Below are 23,348 nucleotides of genomic sequence, written 5' to 3'. Positions count from 1 at the left end.
GATTTTAGATTATTTGGGACTGAGTTGGGAACTTTAGAATTTTCATGAAGGAGTATTCCAGAGAAAAAGCAAAAAAAAAAAATGATTTAACTGGTGGCAGAAAGTCATACATATTGGCAAATGACTTCTATTAAAAAAATCTAATAATTAAAAAAAAATATATAATAATTACCAGCTGCAGGAGGTTTTGTCTTTCATTGCAATCTGACAAAGTGCTCTTTGCTGCCACCTCTGTCTGTGTCAGGAACTGTCCAGATCATGTTCAGAGTTGGCAGCATGGAGCACCATGTCACACAGGAAAGAACTATACGATATCCTCCAGGACATGCAGAAGCTGATAAGTACTGGAATGCTTACATTTTATAACTCCTTAGGTAACACCAATACGCTATTTCAATGCTGTCACTAATGGGCCTTATTCTACTACATGTGCCTTTTTACAGCAGTATCAGAATGTTGTGCTCTAGTGCCAAAATCATGAGAGATCAGCTGTCTGTAAGAAAGCCTGGCTCCATTGAAACTGCCCAAAGCGAAAAATCCTCTGCTCTTGGTAGTTTAACCTGTTAGATGTTGCTGTCCAATCATGACAGCTGCATGTAACAGGTTCTGATAGTGTGATGGTGGTATACTTACCCATTGGAAGTTCAGTGGTGGTCTCCATGGCGGGCCTCTTCATGGCTGTATAGATTGCTTGTCAGCATAACAGTGACACTACAGTGGTAGTGTGTGTAACAGTGATCAGCAGATCACTTTTACATAAGTGTAAAAGTGAAAAATGTGTGAAATAAAACATAATAAAAATCCTCCCATCCTACCCCTCCCAAACATTTAAAGCGGCACTATCAGCAGGTTTGGGCCAGTCAACCTGCTGATATGAGCCGGCCGCTATTTCCCTCAAGAATCCCCGTCTGTCCTCTTTATACCTGTACAGTCCGGTATAGTGTTGTTTTCAGCTAATTACTGATATGCTAATTAGCGTGCTAGGAGCATTTGGGACGTTCCCCATGCACCGGGAGAACCCTCTCGGGCTGCCTAGCCTGCCCCCTCCCGGCCCACCTACTTTGCATTTTCATATATGCATAGCTAGGCCGCTTGTTACGGCGCATGTGCAGGAAGCAGCCCGTTACAAGCGGCCTAGCTATGCACATATAAATATGCATAGTGGGTGGGCTGTGGGGGGCAGGCTAAGCGGGCCGAGCGGGTGCTTCGGGAGCATGGGGAACACCCCAAATGCTCCGAGCACGCAAACTGGCATAGCAGTAATTAGCTGAAAACAACACTATACCGGACCACACCGGAATAAAGAGGACAGCATAGGAATCCTGAGGCCGCTTTAAATGACATTTTATTCCCCATACAACATGAATTGTTACATCAAATTATACCACTATTTACACTGCACGGTGCACACTGGAAAAAAAAAATATTTAAACCGACAGCGCCAAAATTGCTGTAATTTGTCAATCCGCCTCAGAAAAGACATCATAAAAGAGATTAAAAAGTCATATATATGCAAAACTTGTTATCAATAAAAACTACACATCTTCCCTCAGAAAATGTGCCTGCAACCAGCTCTGTCACAACAACCATGCACATTTGCTATCATTGCAACCGAGTGACCCAAAGAATACAATTATATAATAAAAATGACACTTTTCCATTATTCACCCCCCCCCCCCCCCAAAAAAAAGAAAGGAAGAAAGAAAAGGTTTAATAAAGATAAATCAAAAAGTTACATGAATCCCAAAATTGTGGCAATAAAAAGTAAAATAACCCCGCATATGGCTACATGGGCAAAAATAAAGCAACGGTATGACTCTTGTAGAGCAGTAGAAAGTAAAAAGATAGCTCGGTTACTAAGGGGTTCTGTATAATCTGTATAACTTTCTGACATCAGTTGATGTAAAAACAACTTTCTCTAGAATACCCCTTTAACACCAAATAATGTCAATGCAGAGCTTCCTACACTCATAGCTCGCTCTTCCACTGCACTAACGGATGAAAGCAGCCCATGCCCAGAATGGGAGGGTATCCTAGTGGTTGGATTGCCATATATAATGACAAGTCAATAAACACTGCTGTGGGGGGACACTGTTTGGTTAGTCACTAGAATACAATGTCACTCAATTTTTATTAGGAACAAGCTGGGAAATAAGGAGTTCAGTTGGGATGAGAAAAAAGGCAAAATAAATAAATATAAAAATCGGCTTTGGTACTATGGCCATAAAGAGTGTTTTATACAAAAAGACTGGTTTGTGGACAATGAGCGCCCTGATGCTGCTACTCTGCACCTATCCTGACCCCTTGTATGTGCAGACAAATCAGTGTAGGTTGCTGCACACAATATGTCTTGGACATTTCCTTAAACAGTTACCAAGCCCTGCAATCTGTCAAGTGGGGTATGTTTGGCAAAGGGTGCATATGAAGTATGTGCGGTTTATACTATAGTCAATCCCCAGGGCACTATTTACTTAAGAATTCTTATCTGGACAAATGCATATAGGAGATTACACCACGTACAGCCTAATAGTATTCATCATATGAAAATTCATAATTACTTCGATTCAAGTTCTTTTTGGTTTCTGTAAATCGCTAACAACTAGCATTCTATTTGTTTTATATATCATATATATATATATATATATATATATATATTTAGCAGAAAGCATAGTGCTTTTTGTCTTTTAATGTCTACTATACCCTTCTTATCCCCTTTTTGTCAGAGGTCACATGTTGTGTAAATATTACATCACATCCAGCCTAACATTACATGTAAAATTCTGTGTGGATATGACTGCATTGCAATAAATGAAATCTGTGCTGACAATCCGGGGCTTTTCTCCAGCAGACAGGACATGCTGATGATATAAATAATCACTGATATGTCTAGAGTTGTGATTTTAGTAAACTGCATGTGAATGGGGCTTGTCCAATTCACTTACATTGTACATTTTTACAACAAAATATGTGAGCCATATAGAATGCCCTGTGGCACAGATTTTAGGAATGATAGAACACCAGTTGTCAGTGCAGCCATGTGTAATATCTGAGCAATGTCTGAAAACATGGTACCACACTGTACAGAAATGAAAACTTAAAGGGGTACTATCAATTATGAATCTAACCTGCTGATAGCTCCCTATTGTGCATAGGGCGGCGAAGAGGAAGGTATGTCTCTTACTTGTATCCTCTGCGCCATTCTGTACAGTTGTTAATGTAATTGTGTCTCCGGTAAGGCCGTTAGGAGCGCTGCCCATCCCCCAGAGCACTGATCTGAGGGCAATAACCCCTAGTACTCCTAACAGCCTTAAAGGACAAGTGCCATGAAAAACTTTTTCCCAGTAATTGAAGCACATTACAAAGTTATATAACTCTGTAATGTGCTTCAATCACCTATCTGCCTCCCTTCCCTGTCTTTTCCCCCCTCCACCCCCCACCAGGAAGTGTCCTAACTCACACAGACCTAATGACTGTCGTCACCGTCTCCAAGCTCTTCTCTCAGCTCCTTCTCCTGTTACATCAGCCTCCCCCCTCCCCTGTCTTGTCAGGTGACTAAGCTTGCTCAGCTCCCATTGGCTGAGCAACTGCAAGCCATCACTTGGACTGGGGAGGGGGGCTGCTGTAACAGGACCTAGAGCAGCCCTCCTGCTGATGACTCACAAGAAGAAGCTGCCTGGTGACGGTGATGGCAGTCATTAGGTCTGTGTGAGTTAGGACACTTCCTGCTGGGTGGTGGAGGGGGGAAAAGACAGGGAAGGGAGGCAGATAGGTGATTGAAGTATATTACAGAGTTATATAACTTTGTAATGTGCTTCAATTACTAGGAAAAAGTTTTTCATGGCACTTGTCCTTTAACAGAGACACAATTACATTAACATCTGAACAGGAACAGTGTTGATGATGAAGGTAAGAGACATACCTCCATCCTCTGCACCCTGTGTACAATCTGTAGCTATCAGCAGCTCAGATTGGTCTAATTCTCTCAAGACTGCATCTAGCTTCTCCAGGCACCTCTGCTGAAAGAAATGAACTTTGCATTGATTATGGAGGTACACTAAAGGGAATGTGTCACATCGAAAATGCTGTCTCATCTGCAAGCAGCACATTAAGGGAGCCAGAAGACAGAAGCTGAGCGGAGTGACGTTTAATACAGCAGGAAAAGATTCCGTGCCCAAGCGGACTTATGTGTCCTGTGGGTGGTCTCATAAGTGACTGACACCAGATTCCCTGTGAAAGATATTACGGTGCACGCTGGCCATCTTCTTTGGGAACACCACCCCCTAAAGACCAGGCTTCAATGTAATTTTGTATGCATTGTATATTGAATCTTTTCTCACAAAATTATATTATCAGTCTAGTAACCGTCCCCTGCTCTATTACCCTGCCTGCATATTGCTTCACATTTCCAACATTTTCTTCCTTTTTACATAATTTATCACTGCTAGTTCTAAAACATATATCTTTTCTGCTTTCATGCCTTCTAAAATATAGACTTATCTTGACGCTTACTTACCTTCACAGGCAGCCATTTTTCCCCTTTTAGACTAAATAAATAAATGTAAAGGTGGAGCATGTTTACATAGGACCTGCGGCCTCATCAAAACCCTTTCTCTCTCATAAACCATGTGTGGCTGCTACTCCATAGGTTCCTATGTTTCTTATTTTATTTTTCTAAACCTAAACCCACTCTCTGTCTATTGCTGCTGTTATGTTACCAGTGCATAGACTGCCAGCTGGGCAGTCACAACGCTCAGTTCTCAATGAGGAGAGCACTGAAGTTCACACTCTCATGACCACCCATTTTATAGTATACTAGCATATTGGGCCCCTAAACTAATGGCTCTGGTATCTATGCAATGCAGGAGGCTAAAAGAAAAGCACAGGATTCTGTGTTGCTATGGGTCCTTATGAATTACAGCAACTTAAAAACTATAGACACCTGTGAGAATGATTTTTAAAAAGGTTTTGCTTTGTAGGTATTATGATGCAGAATACATTTTGTGCAAAGGTCTTTGTTAAAATGTTTGCTTGCTTACTTACATAGTCTATATGACTGTCCCCAGCAAACTACCTTACATCTGCTCTCCCCTCTGTTTTCAGCCTGTCTGAGCTTTCCTCAGGGTTTCTCTCCCGCCTGTCTTCTATCTGAGCCTGGTGTGTAACCCCCTTCTTACCCCTCTCTAACAACGAGAGAGCAGAAAGTCCATCAACAATAACAAGAGAAAATCAGTGGAAAGGTGTCCATAGTTTTAAGGTTTTCGAAGAGGCAAGAGTGGCGGCACCTGTTTCTAAACAGCCCTGAACACTTAAGTAAGAGCAGTACGGCAAGGAACAAGCTTGTGAAAATTAATGATTAATTGCTCTCATTGAATTTCCCTTTAAGCCTCGTGCTCCATCGGGAACCATGGTACTAAACATTTTACTCATGCAAAAATGTGTCTTTCTATCCAAATGTCATTACGTCTAGTTGGAAGGGGTTATACAACATTGCTGACCTCTAGACTGAAACAGCCCTTGTCTCCTGGCCTGCCGTGTTCACTGTCTCCATCTGCTCTGCGATGTGACTCGTGAGTAACATGGAGACGGTGTGCATCTTCTTCATGCTCATGATGGAGTTGCCATTCCATTTGTTCCCTCAGCTTGGGCTGCTAAGTGCATGGGCAGTATATAAACACAAAATAAAAAAAAGACCAAGGTGGGGGAGTAAAGAAAAACAAAATAAACAGACATATACACAACAAAATAGGTAAGGAAAATAACTTAAAAACACTACAAAACAAAGAAAAGCGTGAACAGGAAGACTAACTTAAAAATGGTGGTATAAGACAATGATGAAAACATAACCAAAAAGAGGATGAGCAAAATGATGGGTTGAAATATCTGCAAAGCAAAAGAGAAAAAAACAAGGGGGAAAAAAGAATGCAAACACTGGTTATGAGACGCGCATGCAATGAGAGATGCATGTGTCATACCAACAGCAAGCGTGCAAGCAATGAAAGCTTCAGAAAACCAAGTTTCTTCCCCAATTTAAGACTACTTCATGCATTTCAATAGGACTAGTTAACTGTCTTGTCATAATGCAAATATATAGCATTATAGTTGATAGTAAACAGGTTATTAACTACAAGGTTACAATCTAATAGCTCAGTTATTACTAAACTTTTTCTAAATGAAGTTGTATGTATACCTTTGACTGTAATTTTGCAGTTAATATACAGATGCAATCTACATATAACACTAAGTAACTTTATAATTACAGTGCATTATTATCTCCTACTTATCCTGAGTTACAGCCTGTTTTATTGTTCAGAGCTGCTTTCACAATGGCAAAAGGTAGTGGAGCTGTAATAGCCCAGCATTTTCTGCTAGTGTAAAGGGAATATGTTGCCTAGATTTTTTTTCCCCCCTCTGATTATAGCCAGATATGGAAACATGTTCTTTTTTTATAATCTGTTCCTTTTTTTTCATGTAATATTTTTTTTATTATTTTTGGTACATTATCATAGGGGCAGTGGACATGCCTGAGCTGTCTTAACAGCATTTAGAGATATGACAATAGACAGGAGCCGTGAAAAGGTAATGCCACAGAAAGGGGGAGGCTGAGTTGTAAACATCATCTATTGTCTTCTCTATCTACTAGTGTCACCTTGCACTTTAAGGCCATGTTCACATGGCGCAAGAGACCGGCCATTCCGTGACCCGGCCAGGTCACGGAACGGCCGGTGTCAGAAAAGATCATCCTGGCTGGTACTGCTGTACCGACCGGATGATCTTTGCTACCGCTTAATTCGGATGCGGGTGCATCCGCGAGCACCCGCATGTGAATTCCACTCTGCACACAATGGAGCGTGCGGCCGCTAGGGATGTGTATACACTCCGGCCGGGATTCCCTCAGGTGTAGCACTACGTAAGTACCACAGAAATCACGGCCGTTGTTACAATGCCTGTGATTACTACGGTGCTTAAGTAGTGTGAACATGGCCTAATGCTGTACAGGTCAATTTTTCTGCAGGTTCTTATTATCGCCACAGGAAAAACAAGGAGCTTTAGCTTAGTTTTAAAGGGGCTATCCAGCGCTACAAAAACATGGCCACTTTTCCCCCTGCCTTGTCTTCAGTTCAGGTGCGGTTTGCAATTAAGCTCCATTTACTTCAATGGAACTGAGTTTGAAACCCCACCCATCTGGAGACAAGAGAGGGGGAAAAGTGGCCATGTTTTTGTAGCGCTGGATAACCCCTTTAAGCTTAGCGGTAAGAATGAAAACTGCAAGACTTCAAGATTATTTTAAAATATAAATAGTAAAATGGAAAATTGGGGGGAAAAAAACGTTTAAAAAATTCTTAAAAACTAAGTGTAACATTAAAATTTGATTTTAATAATAGTCAATTTTCTGAAGATACATTCCCATTAAAGTCTCCATAGAGAAAGCTCAGGTGATTTGCATTCTGAGAAGTGTCACCTTTACACCAGGTACTGGACAGGAATCTGGTGCAGGTATCTGTCCTACTACATTATAGGTGCTCAGCTAAGCTGTCAAGGATGTATAAAGCTGCTTTTAGCCAATATACAAGCTGTAACTGAGGACTAGTATCAGTAGATTAGTAGATCTACATATAAACTGTAAAATTATGTTCAAAGGTGGGCGTGCAATTTGTTATATTACTCTTCCAATGCTAGTTAGCTGGGGAAAAAACAATGTCTATGTGTTAATGACAAAAAGCAAAAAGATCATGTAAACTCACAACATCAAGTTACCTGAAAGTCAGTTATCAGATCCTTTCCAAGATTTCCAATAGGAGAATCTCGAGATGCTGAGGTCAAATTGGACATAAAACTTGATGAATCTGTGAGATGTGGCATTGGGGAGAGGTCTTCTACCTGCTCTTTTAGACCTTCGCCTGTGTTCTCAATCACATCTAGAAAACTATTCAGTTCTTTCTTGAACATTTTCATTTTATTATTGATGCTGTTCAAAACATCTGACCCAGTAAGGTCTTCCTTTTCTTGAGAGCTCCTCAGCACCTCCTCCACAGATCCAGCTGTCATCTGCAGCTTGGCATCATAGATCAGGCTGTCTGTGTCTGTAATAAGGCGGTCCACAGTTCTTCCCAGTCGATCAGCCTCCCGTTTTATGCTCATAAAATATTGTGCATCCTCTCGCTTTTTAGCCAGCTCCATACAGTACACATCACTCACTTCTGATGGTTTTACACTTTCAAAGCCAGACGTTTTTTCATAGGCATCTTCAGAGTCACTCTCCCCGCCAACAGGTCCTTCCCTCTTTGGTTGAACAGGACGTCCATCTTCACTGTCACTTTCTTTTTTTCCTGCGTCACTTTCTGCATCGCTGTCCCGTGGACTTGCTGTTCTCATTCCCAGGTGTGAAACAAGATCATAACGTTGTACATTTGACAATAAAACCCTATTTTCGTATTGGAGTTTCATAACCTTTGCACTTAGGTCACTTATCTGGACTCTAGCAGACTTTAGCTCCTCCTGTGTACCATTGCATTTGGAGGAACTGTCATCGATCCAGACTAGGTCCTGAACTGGTCCAAACTTAAATCTATTTAGCTCTGTTGTAAGTTGTTTATTGTGATCCTCTATCTCTGAAATGGATCTCCTCAAGAGCTCTGCTTCCTCCTCCACAAACTGGAGATGACGCCGCAGCTCTGTGGCAGATTCCATGGAATCACCATATGGTGAGGTAGGAATGCTTGAAACATACTCCCTGCTAAGAAATTCTTTTTCATACTGACACCTGAGGTCTTCCATTTCTGCTTTAATGCCCCTATTTTCCACCTCCAGCTCAACTATTTTTCGGCCAAGGATATTTGCTTCCTCTTCCACCAACTTTAGACGCAGCTTTAGTTCAGCCTCTCTTGTGCTGGGTGGACCTCCAGTTTCCCCTGCTGGAAGAGGACTTTCAACATCTCCGTAAATCGACTTGTATTTTTCTAGTTCTTGCTCTAGTTCGTCTTTCTCTTTTCCAAGTTTTGCCATTTTTTTTCTCATCAACGCTGCTTCTTCCTTTGAAAACTGCAGTTGGCACTTTAAGTCAGCGCTGTCCTCCTGTGTATTAGGAAATACATTCACATTACACTACTGCTGTTGTAAATAAATGGCATGCCATAGTCATATAAGATGCAAACCACAGGCAAACATAAGCGCTGCCATTTTCAAAAATGTCTGACACATCACAGAGACATATCAACATTTCAACATGTCAACTATGGGGGTCTGGATGCTCACACTCCCACCAATCACTAGACAGTGAGGACACCGACACGGCAGAATGCTTCACTCCTTATCTTGGTGCAGGAGACTCACTATATCACAAACTCGTAGCAGAGACAAATAACGAATTATTAAAGGACAATTTTCAAGTACAATGATGCCCTTGACAGCCAAGAGCACACTTTCCCTACTCCATCTATACCTTTTAATACACTCACTTTGCCATATTTCGGCATGTTTATTTATATCACATGCATTACCATTACACATGTGTACATAAAGCTCAGTACAGTTTAGAGATATACAGACGATATTCCCTGCTGACCACCCTTTCAGTAGATTCTTTCAATTAACAGTAATGATTATGGTATGTCACTAGAATCATTACATATTCCTTAAAGGGGTTGTCCGGCGATAAAAAATTATTCACAGAATAACACACATTACAAAGTTATACAACTTTGTAATGTATGTTATGTCTGTGAATGGCCCCCTTCCCCGTGTCACACCACCCCCACCCGTGTACCCGGAAGTGTGGTGCGCTATACATTACCTGTCACGTGCCGACCACGGTCTCCGATCCTCAGCAGTGACGTCTTCTTTGGGAGGCCGGCGGATCTTCCCGAGTGCCAGCCGCCCTCTGTAGCGTCATCCGAAGCTCAGCCGCGATTGGCTGAGCATAACTGTGCTCAGCCAATCGCGGCTGAGCGGCTGATGACGCGGCCACGTCATCAGCTGCTCAGCCGCGATTGGCTGAGCACAGTTATGCTCAGCCAATCGCGGCTGAGCTTCGGATGACGCTGCAGAGGGTGGCCGGCACTCGGGAAGATCCGCCGGCCTCCCGAAGAAGACGTCACTGCTGAGGATCGGAGACCGTGGACGACACGAGATGCGGTGAGTATAATGGACCACACTTCCGGGTCTAGCGTGGGTAGGGGGAAACACATCATACATGTCCGCTGATCGTTGCCTTTTAACATGAGCTATTACACCAAATGATTATCGGCCAGAAATCAGCCAAGTACGGCTAATAATCGTTTGGTGTAATAGGGCCTTTACACTGTGGCCTTGTTCTATAAAATTATGCAACTCTGCCTCACTCCCAACCCCAATCCCTATGTGCAGATAGCTCATCCCTCCATACATGGATGCCTATGGAGCAGCTTATGATGATATACGTCACTGTGGCTCTCCCATAACCATTACACTGCACTGAAGCAAGGAACACAGGCACAGTGACGTGTACAAAGTGACAGAAGAGCAGAGCTGCATTATTATAAAGAAGGGGCTCAGAGCAAGGAATATGTATTAGTCAGTGTCATACTATGATCATTACTGTTGATTGTAAAAAAAAAAAAAACTTTTAAAAAAGGTGGCCAGCCCCTTTAAGGCCAGTTTTAAGTGTGTGTAGGTAGGTCCTGGTTAGGGATCTAGGATGCGTTTAGTTAAGATCATCAGATCTACAGTCAGGCTGGGACTTGCAGCTGTAATACTAAAGCAGAAATCTGTGCATATTAGATGGTCCCATCACCACTGATAAAGATTAACTTATCTCCTTCAAAACTCAATATTAAACCATTATGTAGCATTCTCCCAAGTAATAATGATTTCATCATGTAATTGCCATAAAGTAATTGCAAGGGTTTCCGGGTATTATGTTTTTCCCATATACCACTCACATCCTGGCAGTGGCTCGGACACTGCACAACCTTTCTGAACAGTTAATTAGATAAGCGTGATAAAAGTTACAGCTACTGAAGCCAAAATCCAGATACCTGACTGGACGCCTTCTTATCTTTGTGCATCTCTCGGCTTCCTCTTCGTTTTAGTGTGGTCTGAAAACAAGACAGAGCCTCTGGTTATTCAGGAATATTTAACACAGCGGAGAACTGAATTATTCATTCAATGTACTATTAATACAAATGGAAGTGCTGAGTTCAATCAAGTATCTGCAACTTTGGATAAGAAAGATAAATAAAAAACTATTATACACCCAGTACATAAAACACCATAACAAACATACTGTACATACCAAGTTTACCTTTTCAGAAATGTCAACCCTGACTGGCTTCTATATATACAGTATACAGTACATAGAAGTGTAATTAGCAAAGGTTTAGCATGTTGTGACATCGGTGACCTGTGTTATATGTCATTTTATTAAGAAATATGGACCTTTATGTTTTTCTCATAAGTCACTATATAGGAGGTGCACTATGAGCAGTAAAATATCATAGTCTTCAATGGCTCTAAAGGGAATCGGTCAGCACTCAAGGTGATGACAGTGTGCGGTAGTTGGCAGTCCACTTAAGAGCATGGCACCAGTTTGTAATTTGTCTGTTTCTCCTACTTTAAAGGGAACCTGTCACCCCCCGTGCCGGGGTGACAGGCTCCCGACCCCCCGTTAGAGCCCCCTATACTCACCTGATCCCGTCGGGTCCCGCTTCTGGATCCAGTCGGGTGACGGAGATCTCAGCCGCTGCAGCCCGGCGCGCGCGCTGAGAGATGAGTCCAACGCTCATAGAGAATGACAGGAGAGTCCAGCGCTCCGTCATTCTCTATGAGCGTTGGACTCATCTCTCAGCGCGCGCGCGCCGGGCTGCAGCGGCTGAGATCTCAGTCACCCGACCGGATCCAGATGCGGGACCCGGCGGGATCAGGTGAGTATAGGGGGCTCTAACGGGGGGTCGGGAGAATGTCACCCCGGCACGGGGGGTGACAGGTTCCCTTTAATGAAGAGTCAAAGAGGAGTGGTGGCTAAGTGTTTGTACCGCACTCTAGCACACCTCACCACTGATTTCTCCTCCCTCTTTTTCATGAATAATCTCTGCTGCCCAGCCTCCTGCTTGCTCAGCTATCAGACAGTGTCTCTGATTGCAGTGTCTCTAATTGTAATAATCTATTACATTTTTCATATTCACTAAGGATGCATTTTTACATAAAAAGTGGCACTGGTATTCTGTAGTGTGACTACTGATGGTGCAGTAACACCATCTGCATATTGCTACAAATTGCCCTGTTTTTTCTCAGCATGGCTTCTACAGGTGAAACAAGTTGAAAGCATTTAAATTAACTAAACAAGTTATCTCAAAGATGTGGCAATGCACCATGTGTAAAGTTTTAGAAACTTGCCTTACAGCATATTACCAGTGCTGTTCATCATGTAATGAATGTCATTTAGCTGCACCTTTTCAAGGCACAATTTAGGCTGTATTACACGGCACATGTGAGGAGGAAGCAAGCGTTGACCTGTCCAGTCAGCGCTGTGCTATTACACGCACAGACATAGAGCAGGGAGGAGCATGGGGGAGGGGCAGCGGGAGGGGCTGCCTGGACAAACCTTCCTTTTAACATGCGCTATTACACCAAACGATTAACAGCCGGAACGTCTGGTAATGTGCCACATATGGCCAATACTGGTTTGGTGTAATAGAGTCTTTAATTATGTGTCTGTTCCACACTAACAATCACTGGGTTGTTTATGTAGCCATTTAAATGTATTGTTATCAGCCACATACCCTCTATTTAAACAGCAAGATGATTTTACCAGCAGTACAAAAGATTAAATCAGCTGATGATCGAGTGTTTGCTTTCTTGTTCGCTGACCTGTTTACACAGACTGAAAATATAGGACATTTGGGGAAATCTATCACAGGCTATGCACCTATTTTTAGGTGAATAATTGGATTTTTCACCCATTTTTGGTCTAAGTTCTATTTATGAACTAGTATTCGATGGGTGAATATTTTTTAGATGCAACTTTTTTTTAATTTGCCTGTTTTGAGTATTCACCCAAAAGTTCGGATAATCTGGGATTAGCGCCCATTTTATCATTTGTGACTTTTTAAAAAGTCGCACAAACAGGTGCAGGCCTACATCTGGTCAGTATCAGGTGAATATGCTTGTGCAATTTTTGAACTTTTTCTGCGCCTTTTTTGCGTCTTTTTACTTAGATACATTCACTAAGGCAGTACAACATTTTAATTAATCAGTCAGAAAATATTGGACCAAAATATACACCAATCCTCATTAGAATATTTGAACACATTAGACTCGTTACTAAATGTCCCCCGTAGTTCTGAGCTTTCATTGACACATCAACTGCACTACTTGGCTGTGCTCTGTGTAGACTGCCATAAAATACAGTACAATTACTGCCAATGACACAGCACAGCCCTGTCTGACTGCGGGTTCATGCTGGGTAAAGACAGCTCATATAAAAGCTGCTACTTTGCTCTGTGGTGGCAACAACATAAGGCATCTATGACTGGCAGAGTGCAACCTGGCTTTCTTTCTATCTATAAATACAAGTGTCATGGCTGCAGACATTACGCATTAGTGTTATAAGGTTACTGTCAGGGACGGACAAGACGGAACGAGGACAGGTGAACCCTAACACTGGCACCCACCCTGCTGATACTACCTACTTGCCTCAGATGCCCTAGATGGCAAACGGGCAACTGGGCGGCAGTCCCTGCACTAGCTAAAGTGCCACACAAAACAAACGAGACAGACAAACACAACAAGAGAAGGGTCAGGATACCGGGTCAATAACTAACGGGCAGCGAAGTACAAAACACGAGTCCAAAAGAGTAGTCAGAAAGGCAAGCCAAAAGGTCAGACAACGGGAAAAGCAAGGTCAGAATGAATGCTAGGTCAAGATACACTAGGTAAACTAGGCTCTATCACAGGCAGGGGCTAAGACACAGGGAGAGGAATATATACAGCCTGGAGTCCAGCCCTCTAAACGTAATTGGAGCCGAGACTCCATGTGACCCAGAGAGATGGATTGACTGGAGCACCCTGCTGACAGCCATCCATCTCTAACGCCGCTCAGCTGATGAATTCAGCCCGGCCGCGGCTAGCCAGGTGAATGTAACGTCGGGCTGACTGCCAGGGACGCTATCGACGCACCCCTAGCAACCAGCCCGGCACTAAGGACGCCGTCGGCGTCTCCTGAGCCTGGCCGCGCGCCCCGCAGAGCGAGAGCCGGGAGCGCGGCCGGCTGTAATCATGCTGCAGTGAGCCGGCTGCTAGGGACGCCGGCGGCGCGCCCCCAGCAACCGGCCCCGCACGTTACTAGGGACGCCGGCGGCTCTGTTCAGAGTCCGGCCGCGCGCCTCGGCAGAGCCAGGAGCCGAGCGCACGGCCCGGACCCTGACAGAACCCCCCCCTTGAGGAGGGGCCTCCGGACCCTCACGGGAACCTCCAGGTTTGGTAGGGTGTTCTTCATGAAATTTTTTAATCAACAGAGGGGCATGAAGATCCTGAGAAGTGACCCATGTGCGCTCCTCCGGTCCGTATCCCTTCCAATGTACGAGATATTGTATTGTTCTGCGGATTCTCCTAGAATCCAAAATTCTTTCAATCTCATATTCTAGTTCGCCTTGAACCACTAACGGGAGTGGAGGGGAACTAGTATTGGTTGGAGGTACATATCTCTTAAGTAGGCATTTATGAAACACCGGATGGACTTTCAAAGCTTGAGGCAATTGTAATCTAAAAGACACTGGACTTATAATGTCTACTATAGGAAACGGACCAATATATTTCGGGGCGAGTTTATACGAAGGAACTCGGAGGCGTAAGTTTCTTGTAGACAGCCATACTTTCTCGCCTACCACATACTGGGGACCGGGGCGGCGTTTCCGATTCGCATATAGGATTTGTTTTTCTTGGGAAACGGTTAGAGTCGCTAGACTCTCCGCCCAAACTGTGCACAGTTTCTTGGTGAGTTCTTTGGCAGAAGAGAAGTGTGTTTCCTGACCTGGAACAGCAGAGAATCTGGGATGATAGCCATAATTGCAATAGAACGGAGTAACCTGCGTGGAAGCATTTACATGATTGTTCAAGGCGAATTCCGCCATAGGTAAGTATTCTGACCATGTAGACTGATTATCTGAAACGAAACACCTAAGATATTGCTCCAGGGATTGATTGGTCCGTTCCGTCTGACCGTTGGTTTCGGGGTGAAATGCTGAGGAAAAAGACAGTGATATATTTAACAGTTTACAAAAGGCTCTCCAGAATTTAGAAACGAATTGTACTCCTCGGTCTGAGACTATGTTGGTAGGTATACCATGCAGACGAAGGATATGTTTGACAAACAACTTGGCGAGAGACCTGGCGTTGGGAAGTTTTTTTAAAGCAGAAAAATGGCACATTTTGCTGAACCTATCAACCACCACCCAGATTACTGTCTTCCCTAGAGAGGGAGGAAGATCAGTAATAAAATCCATGGATAGGTGAGACCAAGGACGACCAGGTAACGGTAGTGGTTGGAGTAAGCCTTCAGGCAGTGACCTTGGGGTTTTAGCTCGGGCACACGTTTCACAAGATTTGACATATTCCCTTACGTCCCGCTGCCATGAGGGCCACCAGCAGGAACGAGATAGGAGGTAAGTAGTACCGGCAATACCAGGGTGTCCGGCGAGTGTAGACGCATGAACCTCATTCAAAACTGCTAACCTTAGGTGTACAGGGACGAACAACTTATCAGGAGGTACATTAGCAGGCGCATCATTTTGAGATCTCAAAATTTTTTGTTTTAAATCCATGGATACACTAGCAATTACAATACCTGGGTTTAGGATATTTTTGGGTTCCTCCTCAGGCATATCCTTATGCCCAAAGCTCCGAGATAGGGCGTCAGCCTTTACATTTTTGGCCCCTGGGCGATATGTTACCAAAAAATTGAACCTGGTGAAGAACAAGGCCCAACGTGCTTGGCGTGGGTTCAATCTCTTGGCCTTATCCAGATATAATAGGTTCTTATGATCCGTAAGAACCGTAATCTGGTGTTTGGCACCCTCCAAAAAATGTCTCCACTCCTCAAAAGCCCATTTGATGGCCAACAGTTCCCTATTACCAACGTCATAATTGACTTCGGAGGAGGAGAATTTCCTGGAGAAATATGCCACGGGTCTAAGATTAGTATAAGGTTCCCTTCCTTGGGACAACACTGCTCCGACCCCAAACTCTGATGCATCTACTTCTACCACGAATGGTGAATCTAAGTCAGGGTGCACCAGTACCGGTGCGGACGAAAAACTATACTTAAGCTGGGTGAAAGCTAGGTCAGCCTCTGGAGGCCAGGAGGTTGGATTCGCACCTTTCTTTGTTAATTCTGTTAAAGGCTTGACAATAAGCGAGAAATTACGGATAAATTTTCTGTAGAAGTTAGCAAAACCCAAGAATCTTTGAATTTCTTTCAAGGTGGTGGGTTTTGCCCAGTTGAGTACTGCTGCCACCTTCTGGGGATCCATCTGTACAGACTCAGGAGTTAAAATGTATCCTAGGAATCCAACCTCCTTAACCCCGAACAGGCATTTAGATAATTTGGCACATAGGGCATTCTTTCGAAGTCTAGATAGAACCTCACGCACATGTTGAACGTGGGATTCCCAGTCAGAAGAATAAATCAGTATGTCATCGAGATAAATAACTACGAATTGACCAAATAGATCCCGAAAGAGATCGTTAACAAACCTTTGGAAGACGGCTGGGGCATTGCTTAACCCGAAGGGCATTACTAAGTACTCAAAATGCCCCTCAGGCGTGTTAAAAGCCGTCTTCCACTCATCCCCTTCTCTGATCCGAATCAAATTGTAGGCGCCCCGCAGGTCAATTTTAGAAAACCAGTGGGCCCCTACCACCTGGTTCAAAAGATCCGGGATCAGGGGAAGGGGATGTTGATCCCTGATGGTGATTTTATTGAGTTCCCTGTAGTCGATACAGGGACGCAGACCACCGTCTTTTTTCCCTACAAAAAAGAACCCTGCCCCCATAGGGGATACTGAAGGTCGAATATGACCCTTCCTCAGGCTATCCTGAACGTACTGGCGCATCGACTCTCGCTCCGGAGGAGACAGGTTAAAAATGCGGCCCTTAGGAAACCTGGCCCCGGGCACGAGATCGATGGCACAGTCGTACGGACGATGAGGAGGTAAGGCGTCGGCAATGGCCTCATCAAATACCTCAAAAAAATCTGAAATAAAATCAGGAATAGGTGACTCAATCACTGTACATATTACAGGTTTAACCTGTAGCAAATGGGCGTCGCAGGAGCCACCCCACCGCACCAGCTCCGCAGACGGCCAATCAAATACCGGATTGTGCTGACGCAACCAAGGCAGACCCAGTATAATATCGGCGGCCAACTCATCCAACACAAAAAATGATATTTCTTCGCGATGAAGACACCCAACTTGCATTGATATCTCTGGAGACCGAAATCTCACTGAACCGCCTCTCAGAGGGGCGGAGTCCACACCTGCCACTGTAAACGGAGAACTGAGAGATATCAATGTTAATCCTAATGAGTCCATAACAGAGGTACGGACGAAATTCAGGGCGGCACCTGAATCAACCATGGCAGAACATGAAATTACTGTATTTTTCCACACCAGGGTAACCGGTAAACAAAAATTATCAATCTGTTTAGGAGGTACCTGTGTGCCTGAGTGACCCTCCGGATTATCACTCAGGCACTGAAGTTTTCCGGCTTCCGGGAAGGCTTGGTGGGACAGTCCTTCAGATAGTGCCCTGGCTTTCCGCAGTAAAGGCAGAGAGAATGTTCCATACGGAATTTTCTTCGTGCTGAGGCACTTCCCAGGATCATAGGCTCGTCAGAACTCGTAGGAGAGGGAAGCGACTCTGTCACCTTGGGGAACGGTTTAGGGAGCTGACTGACTCTTGACTGTACTGTAGTCACCCCCATCTTTTCCCGTTTTCGTTCCCTGAGTCTCCGGTCAATGCTAATAGCCAAGGTCATATAGGCGCTAAGAGAATCAGGGGTGGGATGACTGACCATAGCATCCTTGATGGAATCTGTGAGACCCTGTCGGAACAGGGTTTTCAGGGGGGAATCCTGCCATCCAGTCAGGGCGCACCACTGGCGGAACTCCGAGCAGTACTCTTCCGCAGTGCGGCGGCCTTGCTGGATGGACAATAGGTGGGACTCTGCTACTGCAGCACGGTTGGGATCGTCATAGATTTGGCCCAGGGAGGAAAAGAACGTTTCCACCGAATTCCACTCTGGCGCATCAGAGGGAAGGGCTAAGGCCCAGTCCTGAGGAGGCCCTTGAAGGAGAGAAACAATTAGTGCTACCCTTTCGGCATCAGAAACAAAAGGGTCAAAACGAAAATACAAATAGCAAGACTCCCGAAAAGTACGGAACTTGTCAGTGCTTCCACTAAATCTATCAGGTAGTATCATTTTGGTTTTGTGCTTAACTACCTGGACGGGGGCTGACTCTGGACTCAGTGTCACCGGGCGGGATGAGGTAGCCTGAGACAAAGTATCCACACGATTAGCCAACTGGGCTACCAACCCCGCCACACCTTTAAGCTGGGTAGTCAACTCATCGAGACGGTCAGCGACCGATGTATCGGTACTCATGCTGTTCCGTCGAGAGTGACGTAGGTATGATTTGGGCCTGTGATAATGTCAGGGACGGACAAGACGGAACGAGGACAGGTGAACCCTAACACTGGCACCCACCCTGCTGATACTACCTACTTGCCTCAGATGCCCTAGATGGCAAACGGGCAACTGGGCGGCAGTCCCTGCACTAGCTAAAGTGCCACACAAAACAAACGAGACAGACAAACACAACAAGAGAAGGGTCAGGATACCGGGTCAATAACTAACGGGCAGCGAAGTACAAAACACGAGTCCAAAAGAGTAGTCAGAAAGGCAAGCCAAAAGGTCAGACAACGGGAAAAGCAAGGTCAGAATGAATGCTAGGTCAAGATACACTAGGTAAACTAGGCTCTATCACAGGCAGGGGCTAAGACACAGGGAGAGGAATATATACAGCCTGGAGTCCAGCCCTCTAAACGTAATTGGAGCCGAGACTCCATGTGACCCAGAGAGATGGATTGACTGGAGCACCCTGCTGACAGCCATCCATCTCTAACGCCGCTCAGCTGATGAATTCAGCCCGGCCGCGGCTAGCCAGGTGAATGTAACGTCGGGCTGACTGCCAGGGACGCTATCGACGCACCCCTAGCAACCAGCCCGGCACTAAGGACGCCGTCGGCGTCTCCTGAGCCTGGCCGCGCGCCCCGCAGAGCGAGAGCCGGGAGCGCGGCCGGCTGTAATCATGCTGCAGTGAGCCGGCTGCTAGGGACGCCGGCGGCGCGCCCCCAGCAACCGGCCCCGCACGTTACTAGGGACGCCGGCGGCTCTGTTCAGAGTCCGGCCGCGCGCCTCGGCAGAGCCAGGAGCCGAGCGCACGGCCCGGACCCTGACAGTTACAGTATGGTATTGGTAATAAACAGTGAACTGCTTAAATAATTACATGGAATAATTGAATCAATGTAATAGTCTCAGCTGTCTTCCCATATCCCTTTTGCGGCAAGCAGCAGAGCCAGCTGTCTGTCTGATCCTTGCAGAAATACGTTCTCATGGTGAACACAAAACAAAAGTATATGGCTCTTTTCACATCATGTTAGGGTTCTATGATATACATACTGGAATGGTGCTGCCTTATGTACATCTGTACAACTGTATGAAATTGTATTTACTTTTTTGATTGATCCACTAAGACATCATTCACATATGTATTAGATGTACTGTACCAATAGAAATCACGGTCAAACATTTCACAGAAAATTCTTGATAAAATAGTGCACAATGTGACTTCCTAAGACATTCACAAAGGAATTAAAGTGGTGTGGGGGCAAAAATTGCTGTTTCCACCAAAATTTGTGACCAAGTTCAATTCCAGTAAGAAAGACCTTTCATTCAGGCAGCTTCTCTGAGCTATGCCACTAGGACATAGGCCCCACCTCTTTGACCCCGCACCGCCCAAATAAAAGATCTTTTTTTTCGTGGAATGCCGGCACCAGGAGAAAAACGGACCCCGGTACCAGCCATGGATTTGTTAAAGCTACATAACGGTACTGGTGGTTTGAGGGGGTAGGGAAAGATTTGCTTTAATAGAGTTGATGTACACTGTGATAGATTTATCAAAGATTGCACAAGCAGTTGTAGATTTTCTGCACCATGTATTAATAAATTAAACTAGATGTATACATCGGCTAATATGGTACCAAATGTTAGCTAATGTCTATATTCGAAAAGGAAAAAACAAAAAACGCAGCATATCCTAATGTCTTTATTCGAAAGGAAAAAACAAAAAACGCAGCATATCCTTTGATAGAATTGCAGTCATATTGCTACCCATAAATGGATTATAGGGATTGTGTGATTTCTATACATTGTAATGTCCCATTGTGATCGGTCCTCTTGGAGGTGGATGTTCTGCCAGTGTACATGGCAGCTATAGAATTTCGGCAGCACAGAAGCAGTTTAATATGAATCACATACTATACAGGTCAGAATGCCAACATTACACAGATGATGACATACCATATACCTTACGGGCCTAAGACACGTTCCCACAAGTTATTTATCATATGCTCAGCAATGAGACAGAGAAAATTGCCAAACTCTGTAAAATATTTTTCACCGCCATCTGCTTCCCTGGCAGCTCATACACACACATATTTTGGCATTTCTATCTGTGCCTGTCATTAGACTAACAACACATCCAATTTAACAGATTATTACAATAATTGCTTTCATTTTTCTTATTCAAAGCAATGCTGAAAGGTGAATAATGTTACTGTGTCTATGACAAGATTAACCATCAATTATGACTTTTCATTCCCCTCGATGTAATTATTACTTTTGGTGTAAGATGAATAGTTACACGGGATGAGACTCCTTACAAAGTGAGCACAGCAATTGTTATTAGACTGTGAAAAATACATGTCAGTGTTCACACGTGGCATATTTCAAAGTCCAGAACACTGTACAAAATGTTCCGCCCCAATGCTTTTGTTTACTTACCTCATTGACATGCTGCTGATCCCACTGCAGCCAATCACTGAGGCTATAGTGGGTTTGGAACGTCATCAGCAGTGCGTTATTAAGCTAAGTAAACAGAGTTCTGGTAGTACCCCTCACATGATCACGAATGAAAAATGTCAAGGTGCATGTGACCAAAAGGTATGGCTCAGTAGTAGAGATGAGCGAACCGGGTTCGAGTTCGAGAACATCTGAATCCGAACGTTCGGTATTTGATTAGCTGGGGCTGATGAACTTGGATAAAGCTCTAAGGTTGTCTGGAAAACCTGGATACAGCCAATGACTATATCCATGTTTTCCACATAGCCTTAGGGCTTTATCCAACTTCAGCAGCCACCGCTAATCAAATGCCGAAAGTTCAGGTTCGGATGGACTCGAGCATGCTCCAGGTTCGCTCATCTCTACTCAGTAGCCATTGTTTCATATGGTCAGTAGAAATGCAGGGTGCTGTGCAGTGTTTTGGCTACATCATAATAAATGTCAGCGTTTCCTTTCCAGTTTCGGGAAACAACCAGGAATGTGATACATTGGTCAGAAACAGTTTATCAAAGGATAACTCCAAAGAAATGAAGCCAGTACTGGGTAACCTTCCAAACCTTAAGTGGCCACCTGGATTGCCAGTCCAGATTCAACCAGTACCACGCAATAAGGTCACAGTGGAGACAGAGGTCCGAGCAAATTAAGCCGTATGAAAGTTTATTTAGGTCCACAAACACAGATGTAATGTTTCGCCCAGCATTTAGTCCTGTAACATCCAGCATTCATTTTTTCACACTTTCCAGCTATAACTTAGCATTAAAGTATAATGTACTACAATATACATAATACCTAGGTAGGTTACAAAAGAAGGTGGTATGGAGAAGGTATACAAAGTACCTGATCAATAAAGCTTTAAATGGTTTATTGGATCAGCCCTGAAGAGGTGGGAACATGACTGTGATCATATCCTGAGAAGCCGCTCAATAAGAGAACCAAATTCCCCAAGACACTGAGTAGATGAAAATAGATAGATGAGCCAAGGGCAAGACAGTAATGAGTAGGGAGCTGTGAAGACAGAGGTGCTGGGCACACACACGCTTACACAGGGAAATTGCATATTCACATCTAGGCACGAGGAATTCACATTACTTGGGGAAGTGGAAACACTGGATTAAACAATGTTTGCTTCAGGCAAGATCAATAGCAGGATTATTAAAAACTCAAGAGCAAACAGAAGCCTAGCTCCATTTCCATCTCCTGTCTATGATCTATAACACGAGAGCACCCGAATGTTATGTCACATTTGGATATAACAGGTGGTATTGGACCATAATAATGAGTATGATAAGTAAACATTCACCAATAATATCTTCCCACAAAAAGCAGCAGATGCAAAAAATCAGCAGTGAATGGTTTAAGAATCTAATGCAGTTTTCATGAGAACATGTCATAGAAACGCAAGAAAAGTTTTCATTGATGGGAGTCTGGGTGCTGAGACCCCCGCTGTTCATTAGAAAGAGCGTGGAAAAGCGCATGGCTAGACGCTGTTTTTCCCTGCTGTCACACGCCCATTGAAGAAGGACTCCATAGACTTAGTAGAATAATACAAAATGGTATACCTACAAGATACCTGACAGAATAGGCACAATACGTTCCAAAAATAAGAATATACCCACTACAATGTGCACACTTTCTCACTACCAACTTGGTTATGTGAAATCCTGCAAAAGAATTCAATAAATTACTGGCAGCATGGTAATAAAAGGGACAGTATATACAGCGGGGAAAATAAGAATTTAATACACTGCAAGTTTTCCCACCTACTTTATCGTAGGTTCACTTCAACTGTGGAGAAATAAAATCTATTACAAAAAAAAGCAAAAAAACAGTAAATCACATTGTATGATTTTTAAATAATTAATTTGCATTTTATTGCATGAAATGAAAGTGCTTGATCACCTACTAACCAGCAAGAATTCAAGCTCTCACAGACCAGGATTTCTTTAAAGTGAATCTTAGTAGTCAAAATAATTTTTTTTCATTACTCAGTCAGTGTCGGTGTGCTGATCCGTTGCAGTCCAGTTTTCAAAACGCTGTCAGATTCCTGCACTCTGAGCCATTTTCTTCTCGAGCACTGGCCCACTCTATGTATTGGAGGCGTCACTGAGGGAAGGGGATATCATTATACTGGATGGCCCCAAGGCCCTCAGTGTAATGATATCCCCTCTCCTCCGTGATGTGCCACCATTAGAAT

General features: G+C 44.0%; 1 protein-coding gene across 5 annotated transcripts in view; it reads right to left on the bottom strand.

The window, feature by feature from the left end:
- Positions 1-23,348, bottom strand: part of MTCL1 (microtubule crosslinking factor 1) — a 106,015-nt gene that overhangs the window by 30,509 nt on the left and 52,158 nt on the right. For 3 of the 5 annotated variants that reach the window (XR_011361656.1, XM_069957761.1, XM_069957763.1), the window contains exons 4-6: positions 11,013-11,072; positions 7,756-9,072; positions 5,496-5,648 (exon numbers count right to left, since the gene is read on the bottom strand). Coding sequence is in view for 4 of the 5 variants with exons in the window: in XM_069957761.1 (XP_069813862.1) it covers positions 5,496-5,648; positions 7,756-9,072; positions 11,013-11,072 (1,530 nt within the window). In the remaining variant the exon portion in view is untranslated. The remainder of the gene's footprint in view (positions 1-5,495; positions 5,649-7,755; positions 9,073-11,012; positions 11,073-23,348) is intronic. The other 2 variants (XM_069957762.1, XM_069957764.1) reach the window with 2 other exon arrangements.

The sequence above is a fragment of the Dendropsophus ebraccatus genome, chromosome 2 (assembly GCF_027789765.1).
Source record: "Dendropsophus ebraccatus isolate aDenEbr1 chromosome 2, aDenEbr1.pat, whole genome shotgun sequence".
Lineage (NCBI taxonomy): Eukaryota > Metazoa > Chordata > Amphibia > Anura > Hylidae > Dendropsophus > Dendropsophus ebraccatus.
This window is presented reverse-complemented; position numbering and strand designations above follow the sequence as displayed.